Source organism: Jaculus jaculus, chromosome 14 (assembly GCF_020740685.1).
Source record: "Jaculus jaculus isolate mJacJac1 chromosome 14, mJacJac1.mat.Y.cur, whole genome shotgun sequence".
NCBI classification, from domain to species: Eukaryota; Metazoa; Chordata; class Mammalia; order Rodentia; family Dipodidae; genus Jaculus; species Jaculus jaculus.
This window is the reverse complement of record NC_059115.1, coordinates 20,917,077-20,937,586: the sequence shown is the minus strand read 5'-3', so window position 1 is coordinate 20,937,586 and position 20,510 is coordinate 20,917,077. Positions and strand designations below refer to the sequence as shown.

General features: G+C 48.9%; 2 protein-coding genes across 2 annotated transcripts; one reads left to right on the top strand and one right to left on the bottom strand.

The window, feature by feature from the left end:
- Window positions 1–483: 483 nt before the first annotated feature.
- Window positions 484–6,996, bottom strand: Irf3 (interferon regulatory factor 3). Its single transcript, XM_045133217.1, has 8 exons — window positions 6,765–6,996; window positions 5,354–5,526; window positions 4,461–4,632; window positions 4,297–4,367; window positions 3,956–4,136; window positions 3,480–3,860; window positions 1,104–1,219; window positions 484–709 (listed from the first exon to the last, which is right to left on the bottom strand). The coding sequence occupies exons 1-8, from the start codon at window positions 6,802–6,804 to the stop codon at window positions 524–526; spliced, it is 1,320 nt and encodes a 439-aa protein (XP_044989152.1). The 5' UTR covers window positions 6,805–6,996; the 3' UTR covers window positions 484–523.
- Window positions 6,997–7,072: 76 nt separating this feature from the next.
- On the top strand, window positions 7,073–20,101 carry Bcl2l12 (BCL2 like 12). The gene is made up of 7 exons (XM_004672235.2): window positions 7,073–7,169; window positions 9,151–9,265; window positions 9,444–9,586; window positions 12,885–12,971; window positions 13,059–13,150; window positions 15,872–16,159; window positions 19,902–20,101. The coding sequence occupies exons 2-7, from the start codon at window positions 9,159–9,161 to the stop codon at window positions 19,950–19,952; spliced, it is 768 nt and encodes a 255-aa protein (XP_004672292.1). The 5' UTR covers window positions 7,073–7,169; window positions 9,151–9,158; the 3' UTR covers window positions 19,953–20,101.
- The last annotated feature ends 409 nt before the right edge of the window (window positions 20,102–20,510 follow it).

Here is a 20,510-nt window from a genome sequence, read left to right as displayed (position 1 = left end):
GTACAATGAGGGTTGTATGAGACCAGAACAATGCCTGTTGACAGAGCAGTCGAGACAGGGTCTACCCCCTGAGCACTTCTAATGCTGTCTGTACCTTAGGGTTGGATTGTCTTCATTGAGCAGGGTTCTTGTTCAGCACCTCTGAGAGGGCTGGAGCACTCTGATCCACCTGAGAAGAAAACTAAGGCACACAGCAGCAAGGGCTGTAAGTTAAGTATACTACCCACAATGCCTACAAGTCTCTCCAACAGCGTCAGCTCTGAGACTTGTGATCTCCACTTCATCCTTTGTGGCCCTTTGTGGGTTGACCACAGGGGGAAAGTTGGCAAGTGTAAGGCATCCCTGTGTGTTCTGTCTGGTCTTCACACAGTGAACACCTGAGTTACCGTCACTGCAGACAAGTAAACTGAGACCCCAGCAGATAACCATTGGTCTGAGGCTGGAGAAATCCAACACCAGACACACACACACACACACAATAACTGTGGTGGGAACTGCTTTATTGATGTGAATGGAGCTGGCCTCAGTCCTCCCCAGTGACCTGCAAGTCCATATCCTCCACCAGATCCAGGAGGTAGGCCTTGTACTGGTCAGACGTGAGGGACAGGGGCTGGCTGTTTGAAATATGTAGGTCCACAGTGTTCTCCAGGGAGGAAGCTCCCCCAACCCGGGCCATGTCCAACAGAGCCCTGAGGCAGGTGGGAACCACCTGCAAGAGGCATGGAAGGAGTCAGGGCAAACCTTTAACTATGGCTACCAGCATAGCTCAGAATACATGCTTAGTCCCAAAACTGCTGGAAACTAGTTTCTTCTGTCACAAACATAAGCATCCAGAGTCTCTAGGGCTAGCAGCTATAAGGACTCCTGGGAGCTGTAGATCTCAGAAGGCTACCAGGTCTTGCTGTCTGATAGCGCCTATAGCATTCAGTGTGAAACAGGCTCTGGATGAAGGCCATGTAAAGCTCCAGAGGGCGATGGGTTGCAGAGACCCTGGGAAGGTGTTCTTTTCTTGGAGGAGCTTCTGGGAATTATAGTTATTGGTTGCCACTGCTGCCCTCAATAAGCCTACCCACCCAACCCCTGGAGCCCAAGACTACAGGTACCTTGACCATCACGAGCCTCTTGACCCATGGCTGGTCCTGGGGCCATGGCTCCCCTACACAGAACCACAGGGTGTAGCGTGGGGAGCGTCCACTTCCTTCCATGAAGGCAATAAGATCTGCAGACCCAGAAGCCAGGTCAAGGGAGGGAAGATAACCCCCTACTTAACCTCCTGTAATATGCTGCTGACTACAGATGGTCCTCTCCCACCATAAATGCTGCCTGTTTGGGCAAAGCCCAGCAGTTCTAGCACAAACTCATGTGTTCCTCCTCCATCTTCCCATGGGGGAGGGCTGGGAGATCAACCCATCCTGGAAGCAGCCCTAGGAGGACAGTCCATATTGCAAGGGTGTGCAGTGGACTCTGCTGCTTAGCCCTTAAGGTACTGTTGTCCAGTATACTGCCAGTACCCACCTGTGGCTGTTTTTGTTTGTTTGTTTATTTTGAGGCAAGACCTTGCTCTAGTACAGGCTGGCCTGGAAGTCCCTCTGTAGCCCAGGTAGGCTTCAAGCTCTTAAACTCATGGCAGTCCTCCAGGGTGCTGGGATTATAGGTGTAAACCACCACACTGCCATAGCTCTTTAAATTTACAGTGTAGCCGGGTGTCGTGGTCCACGCCTTTAATCCTAGCATTTGGGAGGCAGAGGTAGGAGGATAGTTGTTGAATTAGAGGCCACCCTGAGACTGAAAAGTTAATTCCAGGTCAGCCTGGACCAGAATGAGACCCTTCCTCAAAAAAAAAAAAAGAAAAAATTTACAGTGCATTGTCCTGTACAATAGACCTGTTATTCCAGCACTCAGGAGCAGAGGCAGGAGGACTGATGCAAGTTCAAGGCCAGCCTGGGCTACAAAATGAGACCCTGTCTCAAAAAATACAAGGGCCAGGCATGGTGGTGCGAACTTTCAATCCCAGCACTCAGGAGGCAGAGGTAAGAGAATCACTGTGAGTTCAAGGCCACCCTGAGACTGCATGGTGAATTCCAGATCAGCCTGGGCTAGAGTGACACCCTACCTTGAAAAAAAAAAACAAAAAATAAGGGCTAGGGCTGGAGAGATGGCTTAGTGGTTAAGCGCTTGCCTGTGAAGCCTAAGGACCCCAGTTCGAGGCTCGGTTCCCCAGGTCCCACGTTAGCCAGATGCACAAGGGGGCGCATGTGTCTGGAGTTCGTTTGCAGAGGCTGGAAGCCCTGGCGCGCCCATTCTCTCTCTCCCTCTGTCTTTCTGTGTCTGTCACTCTCAAATAAATAAATAAAAAATTAACAAAAAATATTAAAAAAAATAAGGGCTAATAAGTAAATAAATAAGGGCTGGAGGTTAAGGCTTAGCAAGGTGCTTGCCTGCAAAGGACCCAGGTTCGACTCCCCAGGACCCATGTAGACCAGATGCACAAAGTGGCACATGCATCTGGAATTAATTTGCAGTGGCTGAAAGCCCTGGCATGCCCATTCTCTTCCTCTCTCTCTCCCCCAAGTAAATAAATAAAAAAAATTAAAATTAACAAAAGGACTGGAAAGAAGGCTTAGCAGTTAAAGCACTTGTCTGTGAAGCCTAAGAACTCATGTTCAAATCTCCAGGTTCCACATAGCAGCGATGCAAGCACACGATGTCACATATGCACACAAGGGGCACATGCCTCTGGAGTTCATTTGCAGCTGGCTGAAGGTCCTGGCATGCCCATTCTATTTCTCCTCCACCCTCAAAAATGAAAACAAGAAACTAGAACTGCTAAATTGAGCCATGTGTGGCCGTGTATGCCTTTAATCCCAGGCTGAGGTAGGAGGATCACCTTGAGTTAGAGGCCACCCTGAGAATACAGAGTGAATTTCAGGTCAGCCTCAGCTAGAGTGAAACTCTACCTTGAAAAAGCAAAAACAAACAAACTGCTAAATTGCACTTGGCTCATTTGGGTTCTCAACAGTCATGGCTTGTAGACTACAATGGATGGTACATGAGGAAGCTGCTCACTCCTATCACTGCAGAAACTTCTTTTGGATAGTGGAGCCTGAGGGATTATCTCCTTTCTCAAGGCCTAGATGTGCTAAATGCCCTACTGCTGAGCCAGGGCCCCAGCCCTCACTGGATTCTAGGCAGGAGGTCTACCTGTGAGCCACACCCCCCGCCCCCTCCCCCCACTGTGGATTGTAGGCAGGAGCTCTACTGCTGAGCCATGCCCCAACCATCAATCTATGTATGCCCTGTAACATAGTTCCTTTTACCTTATGTGCAGGGGACCTGTGCCCCACCCATCAAACAGCAGGTAGAGGAGTCAGTCCCTGCTTCTTGATAGGGGAGGTGGTCCTTTGCCATGGTACACAAGGCAGCAATGTCTGAGCTCAATCACCCATGGTATCTTGCTGATTGCCAGGCAGGGCACTCACCTGCTACAAAGGGCCCCAGGTCAAATACTTCTCCATCCTTGTCCTTGGGGACCTCTCCATCAGGTCCACGGCCGCTGTCTGGGAGGAGCTCCTCACCTATGGCCCAATAGGAATGGGAGTGCCCTAGCCTCCGGGCCCAGAGATGCTGTCCTACCCGCCACAGGGCCAGACCCTTGCCTAGGCAGTCCAGCACACGCCTCACGCAGTTCCTCACAGGGCCATCTGTCAAGGATAGTCCGGGGTCCGGCAGTATTACTGGCTGCCAGCGCAGTGTCCTGTCGCTAGCCTCACAGCCCACTAGTCGCAGGCCCCCTGGGCAGAAGATGGTCTGCTGGAAGACATGGCGTCCTCGGTAGAAGGCTGTCACCTCGAACTCCCACTCTTGAGTAGCAGTGTGAAGGAGGAATAGTTAGAGAGGGTCGGTGTGAGGACCACTGTACCTGCCATAGCACTCCCACCCCTCAGCTGGTACTCACGCTGTTCCTCAGCCACCAGCAGCTGCCTCAGAGGGTTGTCTTGAGGTACCATGTTTGGGAGGCTGTCCAAGTTGGGGCTCAACAAGGGCTGAGAGCATTCAGGAGTGACAGCCAGGCCCGAGGGCCCTTTGCCAGGGAGGGGGGCTAAGGACATGTCATCCAGTAACTCCAAGAGGTCTCCCTGGAGCAAAACAGAGTCTTGTCTGGGACAGGTGAATGAGTGGCAGACTAGAAGAGAAGGCCGGGGGGGGGGGGGGTCGAGGGGGATAGGACAGGATGTCCCTGTAGGCCAGTGGGGGCAGGGCAAGGCTGAGGGCAAAAGGGCCTGAGTGCATTCTCACCTGGGCATCAGAGATACTACTTCCACCATTGGTTTCAGGAGAGGAATCCAGCTGCACAAAGTCCCCTGCTCCTGTCCAGAGAGAGAGTGAGCAGCGGTGGGGAGGGGACAAAGACCCTCCCAAACCCAAGCCTTCCAAGATCCAAAAATCCCACCTTGACACACCTGAGGACACAAACTCATACACCTTATGAGGGTCATAAGGGTCCTTGCTCCGGTCATCGACTAAACGTAACCCTTCCTTCCGGTTCAAGGCAGATCGGAAATTCCTCTTCCAGGTTGACAGATCAGGCTTATCCCTTCCTGGAATGTAGGCACCACTGGCCTCGGCCCAGGCCTGTGGCACCAGTGTTTACCAGATAGTTAAGATGACTTGAACCATCATGGATCCTCACACTTCCCACCAAATTCCATGCACAGGATTGCAGCTCCATATTTCCCATTCAGTGAGCCTTAGCCATCCTCACCCCCTCCCCTCATTCTGCACCAAAGGTCTTTGCTGTGCGTGAGTGCGTGTATGTAGGAATGAATGAGTGACAGGGTCTCACCTAGTCCTAGCTGGTCTCAATCTCACTGTATAGCTGAGGCTGACCTGGCTCCACTTCCCAAGTGCTGAAGATCACAGAGGCATGCCAACCATATTTGGTTTCAAGCTTTGCTTCCTAAACTATCTGTCTAGGTCCTACGTGGTATCTAACTTCACCTCTGCTTCTCACATCTTACTGGCTTACCATCATTAATGTGTGCTAACTTGGTGGTTGGCAGCGCCACCTTTAAAGTTTGGAGTTGGCCTTTCATGTCTAAGGATTCCATGACCAAGATCTCCATCTCCAAATGCTCTTCTGGGACACCCAACTGCTCTTGGGTCCTACTTGGGGAACTAGGAGATGGATCCCAACCAGCTGCTCACCAACAGTCTACAGACCTGAACCTGTAGACCTTGCCCCTCCATCCATCAACCTTCCCTGTGGGGCTAGCCCTGCCCCACCCCCACCCCTTCCAATTCCTTCCCTAGGGCTGGAGCTCTATTAGGTTTACCAGGCCCATGGAGCACCCACCCGGAAGATGCCGAAGTCTTCCATCTGAGTGTCCTGCCGCAGGCCATGTTTCCAAGGGATGCGAAAGCGCTTGCGACTTGGATCCAGCCAGGACACGCCTTCCAGCTGTCCCTGGTCCAGCTGCCACACCAGCCAGGGCAAGATCCGTGGCTTTTGGTTTCCCATGTTTCGGCCTGCACACAAAGGGCAGTTTGTTAGCCCACTTGGGTAGGGGCATCTGTACCCAATACCATACCTCCCTCTCACAGGCCATGGTACAAGTCTTCACCCATGTGTTCTTGGGGTACAAACAGGAGAACCCTCTCTTCCTGCACTCCCATCCTGCAGCAAGGACACTCTCCCATATCCAACAGGGAACCCCTTCCACAATGTAAACTCTCCAACACTCATCCAGAGCAGATAACCCTACTTCAAAGGAATACTACTTCCTAACCCTAGTGTAGACCTCCAATCACAGCTCTCCCACGGAAAACTCCTACTCACTTTCAGAGTACATCCTTCATCCCCAACTGTTCATAACAGTTGTGCCTCTCCTCCAGGGCACACCCCCACATTCTAGATGATGGCCTCTGATGTGCAGCACCCACTCTTTCCTTCCCTAGGTGTTGTAATACTAATGCCACCTCACTCCCCATCTTCTTTTTTTTCTATTGGTTTGTTTTATTTCTGGTATTTTGAGACAAGTCAGCTTCAAACTGGCTATGCAGCCTATGCTGGACTTGAACTTGCAATCCTGCTGTCTCAGCTTCCCAAGTGCTGGGATTACAGGCGTGTGCCATTATGCCCCACTCTTCTTTTCTTTTCTCTTTCTTTATTGGTTTTTAAGGTCTCATTAAATTGACTAGGCTAGACTTGAACTCACTGTGAAGTCCGGGCTGGTCTGGAATTCACTCAGTAGCCCAGACTGGCTTCAAACTCACTAGACAGCTAAGGCTAGCTTCGAACTCAGCCTGTAGCTTTGGCTGGCATTAAACTCGCTATGTAGCCCAGACTAACCTGGACCTCACTCTATATCCTCAGCTTGCCTTCAACTATGCAATCCAGGCAGTCCTCCCAAGTCACTATCCAGTCCAGATTGGCCTGGAACTCATTCTGCAGCCCTGTCTGGCCTTAAACTTAGTGAACTTGAATTCACTATGTAGTCCAAGCAGATCTAGAACTCACTCTGTAGCCCAGACTAGCTTTGAACTCGAACTCACTCTGGAACCTAGGCTGACCTCGACTCACTATGCAGCCCAGGCTAGCTTCGAACCTGCAGCAATCCTCGTGCCTTCCCTTTTCGGCCTTTTATAGGCCTGCACCTCCACGCTCGACTCTTTTAGCCTTTCCGCAGCCGACGCCCAGCACCGGGCCCTAGGTCTCGTTCCAGAATTCCCCCCACACGCCAGCTCTCCTCGGCCTTCCGCGTTACCTTCGGTGTGAGCGCCAGCGCGCGGGGTGCTGGTGGCCATGGCTCCGAAGCGTCGCCAACTCGCAGCTCAACCCCTCCTGCTGTCAGCTGAGCCTTCGAGTGCAGAGGCTTTTTTCCTTTTCGAGTTCTAGAAACACGAGCAACTTTTTCATTATTTCGGTAAGAAACTCAAACCAAAAGCCAAAGGACCCTGGCAGGGGGCCCAGTCTATCCCTTCATGCCCTTTTATGGGCTTCCTGTCCCAGGCATGCTGGGAACGTCGTATGCAAATCAAAAGGCACTCGGCGCCCCGCCCCTTCCCGGGGGCAGTTGCAGCCTGTCCTAGTGCGCAGGCGCGGGAAAGTTAAACTCCCAAAAGAAAGTTTGAGTGGACGCCGTGGCGCCGGCCACTGGACCCTCGACCTGGTGAGCAGGGTGTCGGGGGAGAGTTTGGAATGAGGAGGGGAGAAATAGGGTCCCAGCTGCAGGGTGGCCACCTCCAGTCCCGCTTCTCCGACATTCAAAGTGGCTGGAGACCCCGAGATGCCAGCGTGAGAGTGTTGGAACTACATTTCCCAGCAGGCTGCGCAATGAAAATATGCAGATTGAGCTGGAGAGGTGGTTCAGCGGTTAAGGTACTTGTATGCAGAACCTAAAGGTATGAGTTCGATTCCCCAGTACCCATGTAAAGTCTGATGCACAAAGTGACGCGTGCATCTGGAGTCCGTTTGCAGCGGCTGAAGGTCCAGGCGCGCCCATCCTCTGTAGATCTCCTTCCTCTGTCTGCTTGCAAATAAATAAATGAAAGTATTTTTAAAATATGCAGACTCAAGCCGGGCATGGTGCTACACGCCTTTAATCCCAGCACTCGGGGGGGAGGATCACCCGTAGTTCGAGGCCACCCTGAGACTACAGAATGAATTTCATGTCAACCTGAGCCAAAGTGAGACCCTACCTGAAAAAAAAAAAAAGTGCAGACTGAATGGACTGTTTGTGAGGAGGTCTATTGGGATTGGTAGTTCCCAATCTTCTAAGGGTTGTCTGCATTTAAGGGATGAGATATTCTTTCAGGAGTCTGAAACTCCAGTTACCTCCTTTCTTATATCCAAAAATCCAAGCCTGGTGTGGTAGTTCAGGTGTGTAATCCCTGCACTCCGAGGCTGAGGCAGAGAGTTTACCAGGATTTAAAGGCCAGCATGGGCTATTAGGGAGAACCCATCTGAAAAACAAAACAATAAATTAAGTAAAATGTAGACCTTAGCCTCTTCCTTTCCCAGGATGAATCATTCCTGTTCTTCGAGAGGTGGTGTCCCTTCTTTAAAAAATATATATGGCACGTGTGTGTGCTTTTGCCTCTGCAAACAAACTCCAGACACATGAGCTACTCTTGCATTTGGCTTCATGTAGGTACTGGGGAATTGAATCTAGGACAGCAGGCTTTGCAAGCAAGTGCCTTTGATTAATGATTCATCATTCCAGCTCCTGTCTAACTTAAAAAAAATTATTTATTTGAGAGAGAATGGTGCTTTAGGGCCTTCTGCCACTGCGAATGAACTCCAGACACATGTACCACTTTATGCTTCTGGCCCTGTGTTGAGTACTTGGGAATCAAACCCAGACCATCAAGCTATCAGATTTTGCAGGGATTCACCTTGCCATCTTTCCAACCCTGTGTACAACTTTTTTTTTTTTTTTTGAGGTAAGCTCTTACTCTATCCTAGGCTGACCTGGAACTCAGTATGTAGTTTCAGGCTGGCCTCATATTCATGGCGATCCTCCTACATCTGCCTACTTCCCAAATGCTGGGATTAAAGGTGTATACCACCATGCCTGGCTGTACAACTTTTTGACATTGCAACATGGCCTTGTCATTTATAAATGTGTTGGGCTGCATTCATAGCTATGCTAGGATTATTGGGCCCACAGATATCAAGCATCTGAGCATCAAGACTCCAAATGTTCCAAATAGCCTAGGAGTCCAAGCCCTTAGCACACGGTTCCTGAGGGAATCATAAGCCTTGGCATTGTCATTCAAGGACTAGAAGTTTGAGCAGACTTCTATGTTTTTAAAAATATTTTATTTTTATTTATTTGAGAGAGAGAGGATGGGTGTGCCAGGGTCTCCAGCCACTGCAAATGAACTCAAGATGCGTGCACCCCCTTGTGCATCTGGCTTACGTGGGTCCTAGGGAGTCGAACCTGGGTCCTTTGGCTTTGCAAGCAAGTACCTTAACCGCTGAGCCATCTCTCCAGCCCCCTTCTATGTTTTTTTTTTTGATTGTTTTTTGAGGTAGAGTCTCACTCTAGCCCAGGCTGACCTGGAATTCAGTCTGTAGTCTCAGGGTGGCCTTGAACTCTTGGTGAGCATCCTCCTATGGTTGGATGCATCCCCTGCCTTCTCCCCCAGGTGCCTTCATGGCAGGCTCTGAAGACCTGGAGCTTCGAGAGGACACTCTGAGGGTCCTAGCTGCTTTCCTGAAGCAAGGTGAAGCTGCTGGGTCCCTCATTCCAACTCCACCCAGGTAAGAGACCCCATCTCCAGGGGCAGCATTTGAGTCAAGAGCCTCCTGACTCTTGCTCTTCTTCTCAGCCTGTCTCTTCTCTTCAATCTGGCCCTGTACCCTGTCTTGGATTGCATGGACGAAAGAGGGACTACTTGCCCAGGGCTCTCTGGGGTCACTCTGAGGTCCTCATCCCCAGGAGCCCTGTTCAAGAGGAGCCAAGAAATTTCCTGAGCCGCCTTCGCAGATGTCTCCCTTGTCCCCTGGGGAGAGGAGCTGCTCCTCCAGAGTCCTCTCGGCCTTCCTTCCTGCCCCTCCGCCCCTGCTATAGATCAGAGCCTGGTAAGAAATTTACCCAAATCACCAGTGAAACCAGACGGGACTGAAGCCTTGCTTCCTAAAGTCCAGGCAGGAAGAGGTACCAGGTCAAGATTATTAAACTGGGGGGTCTCCAGCACCAGTCTTCACCGTCTCTTGCCCAGTTAGAGTGCTTTATGTTTTGAGGGGGCTGAGTGTTGAGGTAGGGTTTTACTATGTAACCCAAGCTAACTTGGAATTCATTGGCATTCTCTTGCTTCAATCTCCCAAGTACTGGGATTATAGGCATGTGCCAGCATGCACAATTTCTATTCAAGATTTCTACCAGTGGGTTGACCTGGAGAGGCTGTAGTTGATTGTGTGGGGTGACCTGGAGAGGATGTAGTTGATTCTGTGGGGTGACCTGCAGAGGCTGTAGTTGATTCTGTGGGGTGACCTGCAGAGGCTTTTAGACCGTTTTGGGCAAGTTATCTCTCTGCTTTTGTACATCCTTGGTACTTAGGGAAAACCACTTTGAGCCCCAGTAGGCCAAATAGAAAAGAAGGAGCTTGGGTTGTTGTTTCTTTCTTTCTTTTTTTTTTTAAAGTTATTTTTATTTATGAGAGAGAGAGACAGAGAATGGGTGCACCAGGGCCTCCAGCCACTGTAGATGAACTCCAGACCACCATGTGCATCTGGCTTACATGGGACCTGGAGAATGAAACCTGGGTCCTTAGGCTTCACAGACAAGTACCTTAATCACTAAGCCATCTCTCCAGCCCTGTTTTTTTTTTTTTTTTTTTTTTTTTTTGTCTTAAAGGCAGATTCTCATTTTAGTCTAGGCTGATCTGTCTCAGGGTAGTCTCAAACTCTCAGAGATCCTCCTACCTCTGCCTCCTGAGTGCTGAGATTAAAGCCATGTGCCACCATGCCTGGTGAAATATCATTCATTTTCTTTGCTCTTCTCTTTTTTCAGTAGCAGAGTAGGAATGGAGTAAAGGATCACTGGACATGGTCAACAGAGGGCTGGAGAGGTGGTTTAGCAGTTAAAGCACTTGCCTGTGAAGCCTAGGGACCCAGGTTCAATTCCCTAGTACCCATGTAAGCCAGATGCACAAGGTGGCACAAGCAGCTGGGGTTCGTTTGCAGTGGCTGGAGGCCCTGGCACACATACTCTTTCTTTAAAAAAAAATGGGGAGGCAGAGGTAGGAGGATTGCCTTGAGTTCGAGGCCACCCCGAGACTCCATGGTGAATTCCAGGTCAGCTTTGGCTACAGTGAGACCCTACCTCGAAAAAACAAAACAAAAAAAAAACAAAAAAAAAAGGGGGGGGGCTGGGAGAGATATCTCAGTGGTTAAGGCACTTGCTTGCAAAGCCTAATGACCTTGGTTTGATTCCACAGTGCCCACATAAAGCCAGATGCATAGTGGAACATACATCTGGAGCTTGTTTGCAGCGGTTAGAGGCCCTGGCGTACCTATTATCTCTGTTTTTACCTCTTCTATCTCTCTGTACTTGCAAATAAATAAATAAATAAATATTTTTAAGAAGAATGAGCAGGGCGTGGTGCACATACCTTTAATCCCAGCACTCAGGAGGTAGAGGTAGGAGGATCACCATGAGTTTGAAGCCACCCTGAGACTACATAGTGAAATCCAGGTCAGCCTGAGCTAGTGAGACCTTACCTTGAAAAACAAGCAAGCAAGCAAACAAACAAACAAACAAAAAGAATGAGGGCTGGAGAGATGGTTTAGCGATTAAGCTAAACCTTGCCTGTGAAGCCTAAGGACTCTGGCTCAAGGCTGAATTCCCCATGATCCACATTAGCCAGATGCACAAGGGGGCGCATGCGTCTAGAGTTCGTTTGCACTGGCTGGAAGCCCTGGCGGGCCCATCCCCCCCCTCCCCCCTTCCCTCTTTCTCTCGGTCACTCTCAAATAAATAAAAATAAACAAAAAAAATTAAAAAAAAAAAGAATGATCAACAGAACTGGGCATGGTGACTCAGCTATAATTGCAGCACTTGGGAGGCTGAAGCAGGAGGATTACTATAAGTTTTTTTTTTTTTTTTCCGAGGTAGGGTCTCACTTTAATCCAGACTGACCTGGAATTCACTATGGAGTCTCAGGGTGGCCTTGAACTCACGGTGATCCTCCTACCTCTGCCTCCTGAGTGCTGGGATTAAAGGCATACACCACCACACCTGGCTTTTCCTTTTTTTTTTTTTTTCCACTATAAGTTTTTTCTTTTTAATTTTTTTTGTTTATTTTTACTTATTTATTTGAGAGCGACAGACAGAGAGAGAAAGAGGCAGATATATATAGAGAGAGAATGGGCGCACCAGGGCCTCCACCCACTGCAAACGAACTCCAGACGCATGCGCCCCCTTGCACATCTGGCTAACATGGGTCCTGGGGAACCGAACCTCGAACCGGGGTCCTTAAGCTTCACAGGCAAGCGCTTAACCTCTAAGCCATCTCTCCAGCCCTCACTATAAGTTTAAATAAGCCAGCCTGGGCTACAGGCCAAGACCCTGTCTCAGAAAAGTAAAACAAAGCTAGTTGTGGTGGTGCATGCCTTTAATCCCAGCACTCAGAGACAGAGGTAGGAGAATCACCATGAGTTCAAGGCCACCCTGAGACTACATAGATCAACAGTTTTCTTCTTGAAGGTGTGCTTGGATAGACTAGTAATGGCTTGCATGTAAAGGAACTTATAGCTGTGGAGATGAGTGCTGTTATTAATTGGTGATGTCTGAACTGGGCAAAGCATAGAATGGTAATAGCAGGACTATTATCTGATTGCCAACATGGGATGGAATAATTTTCAGAGTCTAGTTCATCTCTTATATTAAGTTCAGTTTAGAGACACAGTAAAGTAGGAAGACTGGGATTTAGCATCTTTTACCAAGTTTGCTTATGGGGCCTCAGTTTATCCCATTGTAAAGTGGAAATCAAACGCTAGCTGGCAAGGTGGTTGGGCGGAAAGAATTCACAATGACCTAAAAAGCTGGGCATGGTGGCACACACCTTTAATCCCAGCACTCGGGAGGCAGAGATAGGAGGATTGTCATGAGTTCGAGGCCACCCTGAGACTACATAGTGAATTCCAGGTCAGCCTGGGCTAGAGTGAAACACTATCTTGAAAAACAAAATAAAACAAAAAAACTGATGGAGAGGAGGAGGGGATATGATAGACAGTGGAGTTTCAAGGGGAAAGTGGGGGCAGGGAGGGAATTACCTTGGGATATTGTTTACAATTATGGAAGTTGTCAATAAAAAATAAAATAAAATAAATCCACAATGTCCTGAAGACCAAGAGTCATTGGCTCCTTTTCCCCTAGGCCCAGCTACTCCAGACTTCTACGCCCTGGTGGCCCAGCGGCTGGAACAACTGGTCCAAGAGCAATTGCAATCTCCACCTAGCCCAGGTGAGCTACAGACAAACTCTGGGGAGAGATGAGGATTGAAGGGCAGGCAGGGCTCTGTCCCAAGGCAAATTCTCTTCTGCCCCCCAGAGTGCCAGGGTCCCCCACTCACGGAGAAAGAAGCCCTGCTGAGGAGGCTGGTGGCCCTGCTGGAGGAAGAGGCAGAAGTCATCAACCAGAAGGTGACAGGCCTCTACACCGTGCTTTAGGGAGGACAGTTGTAGGATGGTGGGCACTTAGGTCAGAAGCTAGATCTGACTGGTTGGATGGGGCCAGAAAGGCAAGGCTCCTTGTTCCAGGAACAATTCAGATGACTGATCAGAGTATGGGCTTTGAATGGTTGTTAGAAGGATATTGCCTAAATGCATATTCAGGGACTGGGTTCACTAGAAACATGCAGAAGAGGGGTTGGGGATTGGCTCAGTGGCAAAGCCCTTATTTAGCAAACTCAAGGCCTCTGGTCTCCCCTGTCCAGTAAAAGGTTTCCCAATGAGAACTGGGGAGCTAGATAAGTGTGGTGGCACATACTTCCAGTACTTGGGTGGCAGAAGTAGGAAGATTGCTGTGAGCTGGAGGCTAGCCTGGGACTATAGATACAGAGCGAGTTTCAGGTAGGTCAGCCTGGGTTAGAGTGAAACCCTACCACCCTACCCCCCCCAAAATAAAAGGAAAAGAAAAAGAAAAAAAGAACTGGGGAGATAGTGGCATATGCCTGTAATCCCAGTATGTTGCATTCAGCTTCTCATTGCTGGTATAAGGCACCTAACAGGGCTGGAGAGATGGTGTAGCGGTTAAGGCGTTTGCTGGCAAAGCCAAAGGACCCAGGTTCAATTTCCTAGGACCCGTGTAAAGCCAGATGTACATGTGTCTTGTGTTCATTATGCCAGTCCCCTCTCCCTCTCCCTCTCCCTCTCCCTCTCCCTCTCCCTCTCCCTCTCCCTCTCGTAAATAAATAAAATATTCAAAGCACCTGACCAAGAGCAGCTTGTGGGAATAAAAAAAAAAAAGGTTTATTTTAGCTTACAGACTTGAGGGAAGCTCCATGATGGCAGGAGAAAATGATGATGGCATGAGCAGAGGGTGGACATCACCTCCTGGCCAACATCAGGTGAATAACAGCAATAGGAGAGTGTGCCAAACACTGGCAAAGGGAAGCTGGCTGCAACACCCATAAGCCTGCTCCCAACAATACACTGCCTCCAGGAGAATCCAATTCCTAAATTGCCACGAGCTGGGAACCTAGCACTCAGGACCCATAAGTGTATGGGGGACACCTGAACCAAGCCACTACACAGTACTTGGGAAGCAGAGACAGGATGTTTGGGCCAACCTGGCTAGCTAGACTAGCCTAATCAGTGAGCTCTGGGTTCAAGTGAGAGACTATGTCTCAAGGAGTAAGGTGGAAAGTGATCAAGGAAGACCCCTATGTTGACTTCTGGCCTTCACAGCCATGTACACATGTGTACATGCATAAGAGAACATTCATACACACATGCATGCATACCATACACATGTACACACACATACAAAAATGACAACTCAAACAAGGAGACCAGAAGCATGATCAATGTGAGATTGGGCTTAATTGGCTAAGAAAAACAGTGAGTGTGGGGTGATGTCTAAAATCTGATAGTCAGCATTGTGGTGCATGCCTGTACTCCCACTCAGAAGGCAGAGGAAGGAGGAGTGCTATAAATTCAGGATATGGAGAGTGTTCCAGGCTACATAATAAGACCTTGTCTCAAAAACTTCTAATTGGGCCGGGCCTGGTGACTCCCTTCTTTAATCTCAGCACTGGTAGGTAGGAGGATTGCTCTGGGTTTGAGTTCAGTCTGGGCTACAGAATTACAAAGAATGAGTTCTAGGTCAGCCTGGACAGGAGTGACCCTTTGCTTCAAAATAAATAAATAAATAAATAAAAAAGACTTAGGGATTAAGGCACTTGCCTGCAAAGCCTAAGGACTCATGTTCCACTCTCCAGGTCCTCCTTAAGCCAGATACACAGTGATGCATATTCATTCAAGGGGGCACAGGCATCTGGAGTTCAATTGCAGTGGCTGGAGACCCTGGTGTACTAATTCTCTCTCCCTCCCTCCCTCCCTCCCCCTCCTCCCTCTCTGTCCCTCTTTCTGTCCCCCTCCCTCCCCCCCTTCTTTCTCTCTCTCTCTCTCTCTCTCTCTCTCTCTCTCTCTCTCTCTCTCTCGCATTAGGAAAAAAAAAAAAAAAGCACCAGGCATGGTGGTACACACCTTTAATCCCAGCACTTTCCAGGCAGAGGTAGGAGGATCACCAGAGTTTGAGGCCAACCTGAGACTGCATAGTAAATTCCAGGTCAGGTTGGACTAGAGCAAAACTTTACCTTGAAAAAAAGAAACAAAAACCAGTCTGCTGGGCTCAAAATAAAGAGCCAGGAGTAGTGGTGCATGCCTTTAATCCCAGCACTCGGGAGGCGGAGGTAGGAGATATATAGCGAATTTCAGGTCAGCCTGACCTAGAAAGAGACCCCTACCTCAAAAACAAAATCATACCCTCTGAATGATGATGGTAGGGGCGTGGCTTAAAATGGGGAGGAAAACAGCCTGCTGGAGGGATCTAACTGTCTGCATCTATGTTAGAGGGCAAGGTTCTGTCGACCCCAGGTCAGCCTCAGGCTCTTTCTAGAGAAGACAACAGGCAGTTTGGCCAGGAAATCCAGCCGACACCGCACCTGAAATGCTGCATGGTTTAACTGGCTGTCAGGAATTAGAAGTGTGGCTGAGCATCCTAGGCCTTCTCCCCAGGAGCCTGTTTTGGCAAAGGCGGTAGATGAGGGTGGGCGGGACTTAGCGTGAATTAGGAGCTACGCCCCCGACCCCTATTGGCTGGCCATAAGGGCGAGACTGACTCCTATTTTCCTCCCCCAGCTGGCCTCGGACCCAATGTTGCACCGCCAGCTGGCCCGCATGTCCATCAGCTCCTTTGACCGCCTGGTGGAGCTATTCTCCCGCCGGGAAGGCAGCGTTCCTGCCAGCCGCCCTGGACCCTCCCTGCAGTGTCCCGGGCCCCCGCCACCCTCCCCGGAGCCTCTGGCCCGCCTGGCTCTAGCCATGGAGCTGAGCCGGCGGGTGCTGCGGTTTGGGGGAACACTGGCCGGACTCAGTGTGGAGCACGTGCACAGCTTCGCACCCTGGATCCAGGCCCAGGGGGGCTGGGTGAGACCCCACTCAACTTAAGGGGCAGCTTAGGTGTCTGTGTAAAGTGTGTGTACCTCCCTGGTCTTGCATCCATTCCTTCTTTCTGTGTTTAATGAGCACCACCTGTATATGAGGCGTGTCTGGGGCTTGAACCGCACTCTAACAAGGTCTGTGAGGGCAAAATGGTGGGTGGCCCTCCCTGGGCCTCCGTTTTTTCACCTGTATAGGGTGGTTGTGTGGAGGAAAATGGGATCATCCTGGTACTCAAGTCTGTGGCCTGGTTCTACTGCATATCTAGTACTGTGACTCCAGTAGTACCAGGCCCCAGCTCCCTTTTATGGGGACTCCTGCTTTGTCAACTCTGCTCCTTCTGGTGTATTTTTTTTCAAATATTTTATTTTTATTTATTTATGAGAGAGAGAGAGAGAGGGAGAGAGAACAAATTGGTGCATCAGGGCCTCCAGCCACTGCAAATGAACTCCAGATCACATGTGTCACCTTGTACATCTGGCTTACGTGGGTCCTGGGGAATCAAACCTGGGTCCTTTGGCTTTGCAGGCAAGTGCCTTAACTGCTAAGCCATCTCTCCAGCTCTAGTTCTGGTGTATTTTGTATCACCCAGGGAGGCATCCTCATATTTATTTATTTATTTATTTTCCAGTGCTGCATGGAGATAACTGAGGGTCTTGCACGTACCAGGCAAGCGCTCTCCCAGGGAGCTAGCCTCAGCCCATAGTCCCCACTTAAAGTCAGCCATCTGGGTAGAGGTGTGGTTTCCTAACAGAGTGCTTGGCTGGTACAGGTAAAGCTCTGAGTTCCATACACATACATACACTACAAATAATAAATACAGGAGCTAAAGCTGTAAGCTAGGTGTGGTAGCACGTGCTTTTAATTGTAGCATATGGCAAGTAGAGGCAGGAGTTTGAGACCACTGTGGGTCGCATGAGTCCAAAAAAATAATAAAATAGCCAGGTGTAGATGACATGTGTTTGGAGTTCATTTGCAGTGGTTAAAGGCTTGGGTGTGCCCATTCTGTCTGTATATCTCTGACTCTTAAAAATTTTTTTTTCTTTATTTATTTGAGAGTGACAGACAGACGAAGAGGCAGAGGGAGAGACACAGAGAGAATGGGTGCGCCAGGGCTTCCAGCCACTGCAAACGAACTCCAGACACGTGTGCCCCCTTGTGCATCTGGCTAACGTGGGTTCTGGGGAATCGAGCCTTGAACTGGGGTCCTTAGGCTTCATAGGCAAGCACTTAACTGCTAAACCCATCTCTCCAGCCCATCTCTGACTCTTTCTCTCTCTAAAATAAAAATGTTTTGGGGGCTGGGGAAATGGCTTAGTGGTTAAGGCATTTGTTTGTGAAGCCTAAGGACCCCGGTTCGATTCCCAGGGACCCACATGCATCTGGAGTTCATTTGCAGTGGCTGGAGGCCCTGGCATGCCCATTCTGTCTTTTTCTCTGCCTCTTCCTCTCTCTCTCTTAAATAAAGAAATAAGATATTTAAAAAATATTTTTTAAAAATCTAATGAGAGAGCCGGGCGTGGTGGCACATGCCTTTAATCCCAGCACTCGGGAGGCAGAGGTAGGAGGATTGCCATGAGTTCAAGGCCACCCTGAGACTCTATAGTGAATTCCAGGTCAGTCTGGGCTAGAATGAGACCCTACCTTGAAAACCAAAAAAAAAATAAATAAATCAATAAATAAAAATCTAATGAGAGGGCTGGAGAGATGGCTTAGTGGTTAAGCGCTTGCCTGTGAAGCCTAAGGACACTGGTTCCAGGCTCAATTCCCCAGGACCCACGTTAGCCAGATGCTCAAGGGGACACAAGCATCTGGAGTTCGTTTGTAGTGGCTGGAAGCCCTGGCGGACCCATTCTCTCTCTGTCTCTCTCTGCCTTTCTCTCTCTGTGGCTCTCAAATAAATAAATAAAAATAAAATGTTTAAAAAAAATCTAATGAGAGCTGGAGCGATGGCTTAGACGGCTTAGAGATTGCTTAGATTCTCTCCCTCTCGATCCCTTCCCTCTCTCTGCCTTTTTCTCTCTCAAATAAATAAATAGTAAAATATTTTTAAAAATGAAATGAAGCTCAGGGGGAAAAAAAAATCAAGCCAGCCATGATGGCACAGGTCTTTAATCCCAGCACTCCTGAGGCAGAGGTAGGAGGATCGCTATGAGTTCGAGGCCAGCAAAAACAAACCATCTTTCCAGCTCTTTAATTTTTTTTTTTTACTTTATTGATTTATTTACTTGCAAGCATAGAGACAGAGAGAGAGAGAGAGAAAGACAGACAGACAATGGGCATGCCAGGGCCTCTAGCCACTGCAAATAAACTCCAGATGCCCTGTTTAATTTAAATTTTTTTTTTAATTTTTTTTGTTTATTTTCATTTATTTATTTGAGAGTGACAGTCAGAGAGAAAGAGGCAGAGAGAGAGAGAGAATGTGCATGCCAGGGCCTCTAGCCGCTGCAAACGAACTCCAGACGCGTGTGCCCCCTTGTGCATCTGGCTAACGTGGGTACTGGGGAATCGAGCCTCAAACCGGGGTCCTTAGGCTTTGTAGGCAAGCACTCAACCGCTAAGCCATCTCTCCAGCCCTATTTTTAAATATTTTTGATTTATTGGCGAGACAGACCGAGCAACAAAAAAAAAAATGAATGAACCAGAGCCTCCTGCCACTGCAAACAAACTCCAGATGCATGTACCACTTTGTGTATCTGACTTTATGTAGGTACTGGGGAATCAAACCTGGGTTGTTAGGCTTTGCTGGCAAGCACCTTAACCACTTAGCTATCTCTCCATCCCTGTTATTTTTTTTTTTTTTCCCTTTTAAAAAAGGTGAGCCTGTGCTGGAGAGATAGCTTAACAGTTAAGGTGTTTCAAAGGACCCAGGTTCAGCTCCCCAGGACTCATGTAAGCCAGATGCACAAGGTTGTGCATGCATCTGGAGTCTGTGTACAGAGACTGGAGACCCTGGTGCACCTATTCTGTCTCTCTCTCAAATAAATAAAAATAAAAATACTTTTTAAAATTTCCCTCTTTGGGCTGGAGAGATGGCTTAGCAGTTAAGGTGCTTACATTCAGGTTACATTCTCCCAGGACCCATGTAAGCCAGATGCACAGGTGGCACATGCATCTGGAGTTCTTTTGCAGTAGCTGGAGGACCTGGCATGCCCTGTATCTTTCTCTCTCTCAAGTAAATAAATAAATAAAAGAGTTTAAAAAAAATCTCCCTCTTCAAGACCACCCCGAGACTATATAGCGAGTTCCAGGTCAGCCTGGACTAGCATGGGACCCTACCTTGAAAAACCAAAAAAAATAAAAGGTGGCCTTGAACTCCCAGTGATCCTCCTACCTCTGCCTCCCAAGTGCTGGACCACCATGCCTGGCAAATTTCTCTCATTTGAAAACAAAGGGTGAGCCTGAGGGGAGGCTGGGCAGTGAGCAAGGACATCATGGAAGGGCTCCCTCAAACCCCAGTTGTGTGCTTCTGATCTTAACTGTGACTTACAGGGGCAAAAGTTCTTAGGGCAGGGATTGATGTCAGTACAAAGCCACCACATAGTCATTAAAATCCTAGGACTCTGTGTCCTTGTATCTGAGTCTTTGTTGCTGTCTCCATCTCCTCTCTTTCTAGGTTTCTGTCTCTTGATGTCTGCTCCTGTCTGTTCCTTGCCCCTTCCCCCATCTGTTGTGTTTGCTGTGTGTGAAGCACCCTCTCATAGTCACGAGCTCCTATGTCCCTCTGCAGGCCGGCATCCTGGCTACTTCACCTGTGGACTTGAATTTACCCTTGGACTGAGCTCTTCCTGCAAAGCTGCTACAGGACTGGACTTCAGGCTCTAGCCATCGTGCTGAATTCCCCTCAGGGCTGTGGGGTGGTGGCTGCCCTACCTGTTTTTGCCAAAAAGAACTTTTGAAAGTGTTTCATATTAAAAGCTTTTTAACTGAGCTAGAGTGAGACTGTACCTCAAAAAAACAAAACAAAAATTTTTAAAGGTTTGTTTGATCTGTCACTGAAGAATCGAAGCTCTTTGTAGTCATTTGCTTGTGGGTGTGTATGTGTGTGTGTGTGCCCGTGCTTGAGCACCATAGTCTCTTGCTTTACTGCCCATCTGGCTTTATGTGGGTGGCTGAAGGAATTGAACCTAGGCCACTAGGCTTTGCAAACAAATGCCTTTAACCACTGAGCCATCTCTCCAGCCCTCCCCTTTTTTTAATGACAGGATCTTATGTAGCCCAAGCTGGTCTGGAACTCCCTGTTGAACTTTTAATCCTCCTGTCTCCACCTCTCAGGTGCTGGGATTACAGGTGTGTGTGTAATCACACTTAGCTGTAGTTTTTCTTTGCTTTTTTTTCC

Bases quoted from the DNA above. Each gene is read 5' to 3' on its own strand.
- Bcl2l12 (XM_004672235.2), top strand. From the start codon at position 9,159: ATGGCAGGCTCTGAAGACCTGGAGCTTCGAGAGGACACTCTGAGGGTC. The intron at 9,587-12,884 runs GTAAGAAATTTA...CTTTTCCCCTAG, and splicing joins CTGCTATAGATCAGAGCCTG to GCCCAGCTACTCCAGACTTC. The intron at 12,972-13,058 runs GTGAGCTACAGA...TCTGCCCCCCAG, and splicing joins GCAATCTCCACCTAGCCCAG to AGTGCCAGGGTCCCCCACTC.
- Irf3 (XM_045133217.1), bottom strand. From the start codon at position 6,804: ATGGCCACCAGCACCCCGCGCGCTGGCGCTCACACCGAAG. The intron at 4,633-5,353 runs GTGGGTGCTCCA...CTGGTGCCACAG, and splicing joins AAGACTTCGGCATCTTCCGG to GCCTGGGCCGAGGCCAGTGG. The intron at 4,368-4,460 runs GTGTGTCAAGGT...CTCTCTGGACAG, and splicing joins GTATGAGTTTGTGTCCTCAG to GAGCAGGGGACTTTGTGCAG.